Source organism: Vicugna pacos, chromosome 23, assembly GCF_048564905.1.
Source record: "Vicugna pacos chromosome 23, VicPac4, whole genome shotgun sequence".
NCBI lineage: Eukaryota > Metazoa > Chordata > Mammalia > Artiodactyla > Camelidae > Vicugna > Vicugna pacos.
Window position 1 is genome coordinate 19,081,001 of NC_133009.1, and position 13,759 is coordinate 19,094,759.

Here is a 13,759-nt window from a genome sequence, read left to right on the forward strand (position 1 = left end):
AAAATAGTAAACAAAGGGTGTGGCTGTGTGCCAATAAAAATCTATTTACAAAAAACAGATGGAAACAGATGGAATTTAGCCTGCAGGACAGTTTGCCAACCCCGATCTACATTCATAATTGAAGGAAATGCTAACTTTCAGTTAGGGTTAGTGAAGACAAAAATGGTATTTTTTTCTCATGGTAGTCACAGACTTCCTGAATTTTAGTTCTTAATAAGGTGTAGTTTTAAAGGACAAAATTTCTTAAATTTATTATAATGAATTGTTATTCTATTGTTAGCTTTATGGTGGTGTTGGGGGAGCTGGTTAAGAAATCCTTCCTTGCCCCGAGGTCTAACAGATATTTAAATTGTCTGCTAATGTTACCGAACCGAATCTGCTTGCCCATGTGCAGTAAAAGCCAATCTACTGACACTAGGTTGTGGTGAAGGAAAGTGCAGCATTTTTGAAGGTGCCTAAGAAAGGAGTATGGGTGGCTGATACTCAAAAGACCCAAACTCCCCAGTGGATTTCAGGGCTGGGTTTTTAAAGACAGTATGAAGGTGAGGGTTGGGACCTGGTTGGGGGTGGTATGGTGGTGATCCGCTGAAGCACAATTCCCTGATGGGTTAATGGTGAGGTAACGGGATGGCATTTCAGGAGGGAATCTCAGCTATGAACTTTCTGGTTCCAGCCAGTCTGAGGTCTGTATGTTGGTGGTTAGCACGCAGCAACTTCTTCCATCTGGTGGGGGTATCTGCAAAACAATTCAGGAATGTGCATCAGATACTGTTATCTATATTCTTCAGAGACAACTAAAGATTCTGCTATATGCCTGATGATGGTTTGAATTGTTACCAGTTCCCCTGGCCTACCCGCTGTTCACATTCTTTCAGTCATTAATTCTTGAGCCAGCCTTTTGTGACTCAGGGGAGGCCTGGGAGACTAAAGCTTTTCTACAAACAAGAGGCAGGCAGAGGACATGGCAAGAAGGAGGTTTGTCCTAGGAAGACTCCTTAGGGTCCTGCTTGGATACACTAAGAGTATTAACATTTGGGCTTTGATATTTCTTACCCTTGTGGAGTCAGTTTTCTTAAATCATCTAAGGCAGAAATGCAGTTATTTCTTTTTCCTTATGAATCCAGATCTATTTTTTCATCTCCATTTATTGAATAGTCCCTCTTCTCCTCAATTGTTCTGACATATTATCTCTGTCCTATACAAACTTCATGTATACACATGCCTATTTCTGAGTATACTGTTCTGCTCAACTCCATTGGTCAGGTTGTCTATTGCTGCACCAGTAACACAATGTCTTAATTATTGTAGTTTTATAATAAGTCATGATATTTAGTAGAGCAAGCTTCCCCTCCCTGTTCTTTTTGTTGTCAAAGATTAGGTTCTTGCCTTGCTCAGGAAAGAATTCAAGAGCAAGGCATGATACAGTGGAAGCAAGTTTATTTAGAGATCCACACTCCATAGACAGAGTGTGGGCCATCTTGGAAAGATGAGAGGAAGAGAGACGAGGAAGAGAGACCAAGATGTGTGGGCATGTTTAAAGTAAAAACAGATACATACTCCATAGACAGAGCGCGGGCAGTCTTGGAAGGCAAGAGAGAAAGTGACCACTAGGTGCGGATAGACTTAATGGGTTTGGCAATTTTATAATGCTAATGAGTAAGAGGATTATTCCAACTACTTTGGGGAAGGGAGAAGGATTTTTCAGGAAACAACCCCCCCACCCCGCCTACTTTTTGACCTTTTATGGTCAGCCTAGGAACAGTCATGGTGCCTGTGGTTTGTCATGAGGTTCAAGGTCTACTGGAAGTCGAATCTTCTGCCATCTTGATTCTAACTAGTTTGTCCTGTCCTTGATTGCTGTGTCACTCCTTCAGTGGTTGTGCCCTGCCCCCTTTTCTCCTGTTTCATTTTCAAGAAGTGTTCTGATCATTCTTGGACTTCCACACTTTAACACACATTTTAGAACCTGATTATCAAGTACTACAAAAAACTCAGGATTTTGATTGGAGTTGCAGTGAATGTATAGAACACTTTAGGAAGAATAACATCTTTATGAATATTAAATCTTGCTATCCAGTGAGCATTGTGTATCTCTCTTTAGATCTTCTGTAAAAATGGGTTCTGTTTCCTCCTTTTCAATTGTAATTTGTTTTTCTTACTGCACTGGTTAAGACCTCCAATACAGTGTTGAGTAGAAGTGGTAACTGTGGCATCCTTCTCTCATTTCAGATTTTTAGGGGGATGGTACTAGTGTTTTGCCATTTAGGATATTGTCTGCTCTTGGTGCTCTGTAGATACTTTTTTATCATGATTAAGAAAGTTTCTTTGCATTTCTTATTTAGTAAATTTTTAAATGATGAATTTATATGAAATTTATATTTTTCCATCTATTGAAATAATTTTATTTTTCCCCTCTTTAATATGTGTAGTAAGTTTCATTTGTAGAGTTTTCTAATAAAATCATCTTTATATATCTAGGATAAAACCAACTTGGTCATGACTGATTATCTCTTTGTACCTTGTTATATTCAGGTTTCAAATATTTTCTTCAGGATTTTTATATTTTTATTTTTGTTTTTCATATCTTAGTTTGATTTTGATATCAGTCTTACACTAGCTTTACAAAATGATTTGGAGAGTATTACCTCTTTTTCAGTTCTTTGGGAGAGTTTGTATAGGATTGGAATAACTTGTTCCTTGAAACTTGTGATTAGACTCATATGTAAAACCCCTGAACACAGTGTTTTAGGGGAAATTTTAAAGTATCACTTCAAATCCTCTAATATCTTATAGAACTATTTAGGCCTTTAGTTTTTTTCTTGAGTCAGTTTTGGTAATATATATTAAAATGCCTGTTTTGTGCAATTTTTCAAAATTGTCACATAATTAAAAATATTTCCTTATCTGTTTACTCTTTGGTTTTATTTGTAGTTATGGTCCCTTTTCATTAGTTATTTTTTCACCTTCTTTCTCCCTTTTTGATCAGTCTTGTCATAAGCTTGTCTGTTTTACTCATCTTTGTATTTTTTTTTCTAACTTTATTGATTTCTGTTTTCATTTTTATCTCTTCTATTTTCTTTGGGCTTATTCTGATACTCTTGCTCTAGTATCTTAAGCTAGACATTTAGCTCACAGTTTTTGGTCTTTATTCTTTTCTAATATGACATTTAAAGATATCAGTACCCCATATAGTACTCCTTTGCTCTGTCCCATAAGAAATCGTTTTAACTTTAATCATTATTTCTTCTATAACTCTCAAATTGTTTAATAGTTTGTTTCTTAATTTCAAATATGTAAATATTTGATAATCTTTTTGTTAATAACTTCTCCACTAATTGTAATATAATCAGAGAGCAGGGTCCACACGATGCCTATTCTTTGAAATTTGTTGAGACTGGCTTTATGTCCATTATAATAGATGATCAGTTTTTATAAATTTTCCTTAGGTATTTAAAAAGTATGTGTTTTCTCCGGCTCTAGTAGTTCTGTTGAGTCACACTTGTAATGAGTTGATCTTCTTTGTCCATGATTATACTTTCTGTCTCAAAGCCTTTTTGGTCTTAAATTAATATATTCAGTGGGGGTTGGAATTTCTGTGGGAATCGTGTGCATCCCACAGCATATGGTTGTCCCATCTGAATGATTTAGCACGTGCTTCTGGCAGATGCCCAAGAGTATGACCTTTCTAGGACAAATTCCTGGATAGGTATAGTAGGGTGAATAAGGGATTTGAGAGAAAATTGTTTACCCAAAGAATATATTTTGAGGGCTGGAAAGAGAGAGAAAAAAGTAAAGTAAGGAAAGGACTTATCTCTTAGGAGATGAAGAAAGTAGTAAAAATCAAGAATTCTCTTTCATTTTGAAGAACTGGTAGAGTGGGAATACACTAGAGAGAATATGAAATATTCATTCTTACAGTCCTTTTCATTAAAAAATAATACTAGCACATGGGCCATCTGCATATCCCACACCTATGATCATCCCAGATCCATTTCCAGCAGGAACACATTAAATGTTTGACATAATTAAGGAAGCAAGGATGAAGTGTTATCATAGCTGTCTGTGATGAACTTAATAAATTAAATAAGACTCTCTTAGCTACTTTCCCCTCCATACCCTGTTCCCAGCCTTAATAGGAGTAAGAAGCGGATGAAGGGGAAGTTGGGAGAAGAGGGAAGACCTGTCAGCTAAGTGATAGTTTTATCACTTAGCTACCAGGTTTCATTCACAAATTAAATTATATACTTCACCTTTGTAAATTAAGATACAGTGTCTTCCACTTGTATTTTTCTCCTTCCTGAGGTTTCTGTCTGTCTTACTATAATGAAAGGGGTCTTATATTAGACTCATAAGTGGAAGATCGTCCATACTTACTTGAAAAATGGCTTTTGATGAAAAATATTTTAATTTATAAGGATATATAAAATACATTAACATGTTTTATATTTGATCTGCATATAGATAAAATGTGTTTCATTATAATAAGGTATATTTCATTATGTGACTGATATCTGTTAAGAAGAATTCAGAATGCTGTTAAGACTTTATAATTTTGATAAAGGAGTTAGTGATATCCCAGCAATTCCACATACACATACACACAAAAACTGATTAAAGATTTTAGGGATGGAGTAATTCCAATGGCAATTAAGTGTGTAATATAGACGTGGACCAGATTATTGAAGCAAAGGGAAGGTGAAGGATATTTAAGATAACGCTTTATGACAGCCACTGGCCACATTTGGCTTTTGAGAACTTGAAATGTGGCTAGTCCAAATTAGGATTTTTTTAAGTATAGCATATACACCAGATTTCAAAGTCTTACTGTGAAAATAAAATTGCTTTTGAATAAAATATACTATTAAAATCAGTTTCACTTGTTTCTTCTTGCTTTTTAAATGTAACTGCTAGAAAAATTTTTATTACAGAAGTTGCTCACATATTTTATTGGACAGTGCTGCTTTAGATAGATCATATAGATAGAAATTAAAGTACCCTGAATCATAGCAAGAAATGATAATGAACAAAGAAGGACTCATAGAAATTTGCTCTTTATTTCAGTGTTTCAAATAAGAAATACCGTTTTTTTTTAAATTTTCAATCTTTATTCATTTTAACTCAGTTCATAAGTGAAGGAATTAATCAGTATTCTTCAACAGTTTTTATTTTAAAACAAAAACAAGATGTGTAAGTATTTATTTCTCACTGTAGTGTCTTCAGACACTGAGCAAACTTGAACACACCTTGAGCTGTGGGCAGATGTTGCTGATATTCCAAGTTTTAGCCCTGACTACACTTTCCAAGAAGATGCTTGGGCAGAAATGTAAAGCTCGGGGCAGCCCAGGCATGCCATGTATAGAATCCCTGACCATGTATAGAATTACTTATACTTTGAGGAGAAATTAGTTTTAGTATTCATATTTGAATTTTTCCTCTACAGGTATTCCATTAAGAGCCCAGACTACCATATTTTTAGTACCAGAAGTACTGTAAGTGTTTAAATTTTGAAAACTATGGTTAAGTATTAATTTTTTTTGACTTCACGGCAAAGAGCAGTGTTAATCATACTCAGCTGTACAGCATTTTCATGAAAACATTTTTTCACTTCTTTTTTTAAATTTTATTTTATTGAATTATAGTCAGTTTACAATGTTGTGTCTATTTCCAGTGTAGAGCACAATTTTTCAGTTATACGTGAACATACATATATTCATTGTCGCATTTTTTTTCACTGTGAGCTACCACAAGATCTTGTATATATTTCCCTGTGCTATACAGTATAATCTTGTTTATCTATTTTATATATACCTATCAGTATCTAGAAATTTCGAACTCCTAGTCTGTCCCTTCCCACCCCACCCCCTCGGCAACCACAAGTTTGTATTCTGTGTCTATGAGTCTGTTTTTGTTTTGAATTTATGTTCATTTGTCTTTTTCTTTTCTTTTTTTAAGATTCCACATATGAGCGATCTCCTATGGTATTTTTCTTTCTCTTTCTGAATGACATTCTCCAGGGACATCCATGTTACTGCAAATGGCATTATGTTGTCATTTTTATGGCTGAATAGTATTCCATTGTATAAATATGCCACATCTCTATCCAGTCATCTGTCGATGGACATTTAGGCTGTTTCCATGTCTTGGCTATTGTAAATAGTGCTGCTATGAACATTGGGGTGCAGGTGTCTTTTTGAAGTCCTGGACTTTTATTTGTAGGGAGGTTTTTTATTGCTAATTCAATTTCATCTTTAGTGATCAGTTTGTTCAAGTGGTCAGTTTCTTCTTGATTCAGTCTTGGTGGACTATGTGTTTCCAGAAATTTGTCCATCTCTTCTAGGTTATCCATTTTGTTTCCACATAGTTGTTCATAATATTCTCATATGATATTCTATATTTCTATGTTATTGGTTATAATTTCTCCATTTTCCTTTCTTATTTTGCTTTTTTGTGTTCTTTCTTTTCTCTTCTTCGTGAGGTTGGCCAGAGGTTTGTCGATTTTATTTACTCTTTCAAAAAACCAGCTCTTGATTTGATTGATTTTTTTCTATTTTTTTAATCTCTATTTTATTTATTTCCTTCCTGATCTTTATTTCCTTCCTTCTGCCGACTTTTGGTTTTTTTGTTTGTTTGTTTGTTTTTGGCTCTTATTTTTCTAATTCTTTTAGCTTTTCTAATTCTAATTCTTTTCTAATTCTATTTGAGAGTGTTCTTTTTTGAGGAAGGCCTGTATCACTATAAACTTCCCTCTTAGCACTGCCTTTGCTGTGTCCCATAAATTTTGTGTGGTTGTGTTTTCATCTGGAGTCTACCTTGTATATAAGATAGGTACTTACATTACTTTCTCCATAGAATGAACCAGCATGTATTAAACAATTTATTTTTTCCTATTATTTTTTTCTGGTATCATCTTTTTTCTATATTGATGGGTTGATTTCTGAACTTTCTTATTTCCTACTGGTAGATTTGACCCATCCTTTCTGCAACATGTTTCATATGGTTGCAGTTTCAAGTCTGTATAGTCTTTCCTTGAATAAACATATGACAATACATGTATTATTCTACTCTAATAAATAAACAATTGGGTTGTTTCCATTTTTAGAGTACTGTGATTCGGGCTGCTATGAACATTCTTATACCTATCTTCTGGTTAATATATGTATGCATTTCTGCCAGGTGTATATATATCTAGGAGTGAAATTGATAAGTCATAGGGTATGTGCATATGTTGAGCTCTAAAAGATGGTATCAAAAGATTTTACAAAGTAATTATATACATTTACATTCATATTCTATTTATATATACTATTATATTTGCATTATTCAAAACCAGGTAAAAGGAATCTCTGTAAACTATGTTTTCTTTTAAAATGTGCATTTGTTTTCAAATTTATTGCTATCCATTTCTTTGTAATCTCTGCATACCATTTAAATTTCTGTTTGTAGTTATTTTATTTCTCTAATTTTATGTTTTTATGTACTTCATCTTTTAACCCGTGAGCCAGAATATGCAAGTCAGGGAAGTTTCAGGAGACTGAAGTTTTTCTTCAAGCCAGAGGCTGGAGAACATGAAGGGGTCTGTTACCAAGAAAGGCTTATCTGAGTATTGCTCTGTTTCAGTCTGCCTTTTCTTTGCTACTCCTCACTCCTGAGGGAAACAGGAGTGGGACAAGAAAGAGAATAAAGTTTTGGATAGAGAGGGTAATTCAGAAATTCAGAATAGGCAAAACAGTCTTGAAAAAGAAGACTTGTTGGAAGACTCATAGCTCCGGACTTGCTTATAAAAACTAGGATCCAGATAAGATTCAGTTTGTCTGTGTAAATCAGGATCCAGATTATCCAGGTTTCTTTTATACATGATGATTAGTTCATGTATCTCTAGTTTCTTTTGTAAAAGGCAGGTTTATTGAGGTATTTTTATGCAACAAAATTTACTCCTTCTAAGCATATAGTTTGAATTTGGCAATGCATACAATTGCATACTCACTACTATAATCAAGATATAGAACACTGACATCACCCCCCAAAAGTTTACTTATACTCTGCAGTCAGTTCTCATCCTCCCCATCCTCAGCCACTGGTAACCAATAATCTGTTTCCCGTTCCAGTAGTTTGCATTTTCTAGATACTCATATAAATGAAATCACCTATAGATTTTTTGATCAGTTTCTTTTCAGTTAGTCTGGTGCTCTCAGATTCATCCTTAATGGTGCATTTATGAGTACTTCATTCCTTTTTATTGCTGAGTAGTTCTCCCTTGCATTCATATATCACAGTTTTTGCTTTTTTTTTAATATATTCATTCATTGATGGACAGTTAAGTTGTTTCCAGTCTGGGGCTATCTTGAATGAAACTTCTGTGAACATTCACATACATGTGTGTGCACATATATTTTTATTTCTATTGGTTAAAGACCTAGGAATGGGATTACTGTGTTATATGGTAAGGATATGTTTAAGTCATGAAGAAACTAAGAACTGTTTTCTGAAATAGCTATACCATTTTGCAGTCCCACCAGCAATGAATGAGAGTTCCTGATGCTCCACATCCTCATCAGCATTTAGTGTTGTGAGTGTTTGGGACTTTTACCATTCTAATAGATGTGTGGTGGTTTTTCAATGTTTTAAGTTTTAATTTGTTTCCTAATGATGTATGATGTTGAGCATCTTTTCATATACATCCTTGTCATCTATATATCTTCTTTGCTGGGGTGCCTGATTAGATCTTTTTTCCATTTTTCAAGTTGAGTTTATGTTTTCTTGTTGAGTTTTAAGAGCTTTTAGTATATTTTGGATATCAGTCCTCTATCAGATATTTGCAGTAGTTTTGCAAATATTTTCTTCCAGTCTGTGGCTTATCTTTTCATTCTCTGCACAGTGACTTTCCCAAAGTAGAAGTTTTTAATTTTAATGAATCAAATTTTTATTTTATAGATCATGCTTTTAGTGTGGCATCTAAAAAGCCATTGCCAAACCCAAGGTCACCTAGGTTTTTCCCATTCCTCTATCTTTAGTCTTTCTGGGTCACTTTTTTCTTTGGGTGCTTCTCTTGTACACAGCATGTATTATGTCTCGCTTTGTGAGTTAAGTTCATTCACATTTATTTATATGACGAATCTTTCCTCTCAATTCTCTTATTTTATATACAGACATATAATCTATGTGTATTTTATTTATTGTGTTTCTCCTCTGCCTGATTATTTTCCTTCTCTTTAAAAAAAGTCTTTCTGTATTTAGGAAGATTTATATTTTTATTTTAGCAGTTACCTTTGTATTTGTATCTTTTGAACATTTTAGTGCCCTGTTCTCTTATTTACTATCTGGTTTTTTAATAGCATTTAATTTCCACCTATTCCCTGGTCTACATTTAGTGAGTTTACTGTACTTTCCTTTATCCTTATTTTTCTTTACCCCAGATTTTTAGTTGCATTATTTCTACTTCGTCAGAATATGTAACATTTATATATTACCCTTTAACCTTTCTTTTTCTTTATCTCCACATGTTAATCTTTTATCTAGAATCAAATATGTTAACGCTCACATCAATCCTTTTGCCAGTTACCCCAATCATTTTTTGAAATGACTTAGAAAATGAAGTTCATTTTCTATTGTAGTACAGTTGTTGATAGAGTTTTTCTATTATGACTAGATATTTTAGTCTTTGCAGATCAAATGATCTCTGTTGTGACTACCTAACTCTGCCATTATAACATGAAAGCAGCCATAGACACTAAATAAATTGAATATGGCTGTATTCTCATAAAACTTCATTTACAAAAACAAGTGGTGAGCTGGATTTGGCACACGGGCCATACGTAGTTTGCTGACCCTTGCTCTAGTGGATTCCTCATAAAGAGCTCCTAGGTAGAGTGCTTCCTGAATTCTTGCTATTAAAAATGTTCCCAAGTCCCACAGTCATGTCCTTAATATTTAAAGGAGGGCTCTGCTGGATATGAAATCTTTGGTTCATACTTTATTTCTTGACTTACCTTCCTTGTTACCTTGCTTTATATGTTGCTTTAGAAAATTCTGATGCCCTTGTATTCTATTTGATCTTTTTGTTGGGAGGCCATGGCTTACTCAGACATGTTTCAGAGTTGACTTTTAAATGTTAATTTTTCCAGGTGCCAATGATTGATCTCTCTTTATGTATATATTCAGATCTTCTTTTATTTCTGGAAAGTTTTCATAGTCACAGATTTAAATATTAGTTCTTTTCCCATTGTTTTGCTTTTTAACTTCAGGGACTCCAATTACACAGGTGTTGGATCTTATGTGTCTGTCTTCTACTTCCATCATTTTCTCTCTGGTTCTTTTTCTTCTTTACCTATTTCACTTATATTTTCTTGGTGCTTTTTTCTGCCTTTCTTCAATGCCTTTTGTTCAGTTTTTGTTCAAATGTAATCGCCCATCATTATCTTTTAATTTAGTCTTCATTTCCTTTATAATCGTCTGTATCATTTCCTAATTCAGTCAACTCTTATTTCTATTTGTGGTTCATTTCTGTTCCTAGTTTGTGAATTTACAATTCAAGATTTTCCTTTCTCATCATCAAATACTTGTTTGAGGATATCTAATTCAGCTTAGGATATTAGTTTGCAGTTTTCTTCTGCTTTGTGTTTGGCTTTTTGAAGGCAGTTTCATTAACTGAAATGTTTTGATTTTAATTTTCTGTTCTCTTATTGTAGCTTTGTATGGATAGAGACTGCTTATATCTATGAATTTCATGGAGAAGTTACCAACTTGAGTTGATTTAAAAGATTTCTAGTTTAAGTTTACTTATCTCATTGTAGCAAAGTGAAGTTTCTTTAATTGATGACTTCTTGTTGAAGGTGTTGTATTTCCTTTAGGATTTTTCTTAGCTTGTAATATCCTAAATTTCTCCCTCTCAATTCTCTTTTCCTATGTTAAACACTGTCCAAAGTGTGTCTCTCTCTTCCTTTTGTTTTCTTCTCTCCAAAAGTGATTCATTTCTGAGGCTCCCACCTCAACTGTCACACACATTTAATTTTCTTCCTCATACTCAATGCTTTGATCTTCCGGAGTCTTTTTGCTGTACTTTTTGCACTTCACTGTACTTTCTCTTTCTGTGGGTGATTTTAATTAAATCTCAACCTTTTGTTTGTGTCTTTTCTCTTCCATGAAGTTTTTCAGGAGCTCACTCACTGTCCACAAAGGATTGTGACAGGAGCTTGAGTGAGAGTTCTGCTAAAAATTGTTGTTTATTTTTGTACTTACAGGTTTCTTGAAGTTTGTAGTGTGCTTTGTTTTCTAGTTATGCCATTATACAGAATTTTCTTGGTTTTATTTGTTGATCTGTGTAATTTTTTGGAAATGTATGGAGAGAGTTGAACTTACTTGGCCATGATTATCTGGGCTAATAATTCACCTACCACTCATGTTCTGATACATTGTTAGAGTACAGTCAGTAGCAAATTCCTTTTTTAACAGCTACCACGTAGATGTGTCTCTACAGAAAAATCCCTCTTTAATACTTAGCAGCAGTTCTTAAGCTGATGTCTCTGCAGTCATTTTGGTGGAAGCTCTTTTTCTAGCAGTTTCCTCAGGAAGGGTTCTATTTCCCGAGTTATTTTATGGTCATAAGACCTTGTCTATTAACTTTTATCTAAAAGTTGGCATATATGGATATAAAAATTATTGGCTAATATTTCTATTTCCTTATATATATGTTATTTTGTTGTCTATGACATAAAGTGTTGCCTCTGAACAGTCTACTGGAAATCTGATTTTCTTTTCCTTGTGAATAAATTGTTCTTTCTGTCAGGATCTCCAAAGGGTTTCTTATCAAATTCAATGCTTTTATTAATATAGGTTCTGGGTTGCTTTTTGAAAAACAATTCTTACTGCTTTTCCTGGGTGTGAGTTGTGCCCTTTCAGTACATTGTTTCAGGTTATTTTATTTCACATATTATTCTTGAGTTATAGTTAATGTTAATGTTAGTGTTCTGTTCCAATCAGTTTGATTCTCTTACTTAGAATCTCCAACTATGCATATATTAGATTTTCTTTGCCTATCTTTAATATTTGTCACTTATTCTTGAGTCACTTTTTCTCTTTTATTTTTAAAATCCTTCTATTTACCGCAAAACCTTATCTATTAGGTTTATTCACTATTGTGCTTCTTCTAATTTAGTTCATTTCTGAATTTACTTTTTAAAAATTTCTACTTGTTTCTGAGCTCTAGTTTATTTATGACTTTTAAATTCTGATTTCTGTTGTCCTTCCATAACTTCTATCATTTTTCTTATTTATTTTGCTTCATTTTGAAATAGTAGGTGTATCAGTCATGATTCTCCAGAGAAACAGAACTAATAGAATTTATACATGTTTATATTAAGAGATTTATTTTAAGAAACTGGCTGATGTGATTGTGGGAACTGGCAAGTCTGAAATTTTTAGATCAGGTGAGAGGCTGGTAACTCAGGCAAGAGTTAACGCTGTAGTCTTCAAGCAGAATGTCTTCTGCAGGAAACCTCAGTTTTTCACTCTGAAGGCTTCCAGCTGATCAAAAGGGGCCCCACTCACATTATCAAAGGTATTCTGTTTTAATTAAAGTCAACTGATTGTAGATATACACCACATCTATAAAATACCTTCATAGCAAAACCTATATTAGCATTTGATTAAATAACTGGGTACAAAAATCTAGCCAAATTTATACATAAAATTAACCCTCACATTAAGTTATAGCTTTCATTTATTTAATGGATATGGGTCTTGCAGAGATGCTATTCTGCTTCTTACTCTCTTCTTTTTCTTACTAGAACTGTGTGTGATTTGATTGTGATCCTCTTTCTATTGCTTATTTTTCAAAACATGAAACTAATTTTCCCACTCTTTAAGGAGGCAGAGATGGGCCATAATAACTTTTCTAACTTCATGGCTTTAGAGTTACCTCTTATGTTATTTTATAAAGTGTTCAAAAAATAAGGTTAATACTTTCTAAGATTTCCAGATTTTATTTCCCTCCCTCATTCATCTGTAGTTTCTCTTTCCCTTGTTCTTATTGTCCCTTTCCAGCTCAGCATTCCATTCCCTGTATTTTTCTTCATTACGGACCTTTGTCCTAGAAGGCGTCTTTGGCTCACTGGTTTTGGAGTTCATAGGTCCCAGCTCCTCCTGTCCTTTCAGACATCACCATGAACTTCTTGAACTTACCTAGAAATTGAAAAATGTAAAAACACCTCTGGTTAGAGTTGCTATTCTCTAATTTCCTGCCATGGTTTCCACTGAATACCTATCACTGACTAAGGTGTTTTCTTCTGAGGTCTATCATACTTGCTTCCTTTTGCTTTCTTATGCTGACAACACATGAGTCTGTAGTTTTAGCTGGTTTGTTCCAAACCACTTTTATTTTGGGATTTTGAGGGACACCTTGTCTCTGAGCTCTACTATTGATGTTGTCTAGTGGGGTTTTGGGAGGGGTTGTTTGTTTGTTTTTGGTGCTATATTAATTGTTCTGTGTGTTTATCAGGAAATTTGAGTAGATTAAAACATTACGTTAGCACTAACCCTTTCCTATTTGTTTTCTTTTATAAATTCCTATTTTTTTCCTGCTTTTTATATCCTTCTTTTTACTTTTTTTGCATTTTCTCTGTGGTTATTTTATGGCATCATCTATGAAAACTGAGTTTATTCACTTTAAAACTACCGTATTTCTTTTACATATATTTAAGGCTATAAATTTCCTTTAGAGACTATTCACACTAAATGCTCCAAGTTTTGATAACAACAAATGCCT

The 13,759-nt window shown here is 33.8% G+C and overlaps 1 protein-coding gene and 1 long non-coding RNA gene across 9 annotated transcripts in view; one reads left to right on the plus strand and one right to left on the minus strand.

Annotated features, from left to right (window-relative positions):
* CATSPERE (catsper channel auxiliary subunit epsilon) overlaps positions 1-13,759 on the plus strand; it is a 96,367-nt gene that overhangs the window by 1,350 nt on the left and 81,258 nt on the right. The window contains exon 2 of one of the 3 annotated variants that reach the window (XM_072948612.1): positions 5,441-5,489. The exons of the other annotated variants lie outside the window; for them this stretch is intronic. Coding sequence (XP_072804713.1) covers positions 5,441-5,489 — 49 coding nt within the window. The remainder of the gene's footprint in view (positions 1-5,440; positions 5,490-13,759) is intronic. 3 annotated transcript variants of the gene reach the window in all.
* Positions 25-13,759, minus strand: part of LOC116285238 (uncharacterized) — a 105,073-nt gene continuing 91,338 nt past the window's right edge. For 4 of the 6 annotated variants that reach the window (XR_012063541.1, XR_012063544.1, XR_012063543.1 and 1 more), the window contains 2 exons: positions 13,078-13,176; positions 25-736 (listed from right to left, as the gene is read on the minus strand). This is a non-coding gene — a long non-coding RNA (uncharacterized lncRNA). Of the gene's footprint in view, positions 737-4,250; positions 4,319-13,077; positions 13,177-13,759 lie in introns of all 6 variants that reach the window. The other 2 variants (XR_012063542.1, XR_012063545.1) reach the window with 2 other exon arrangements.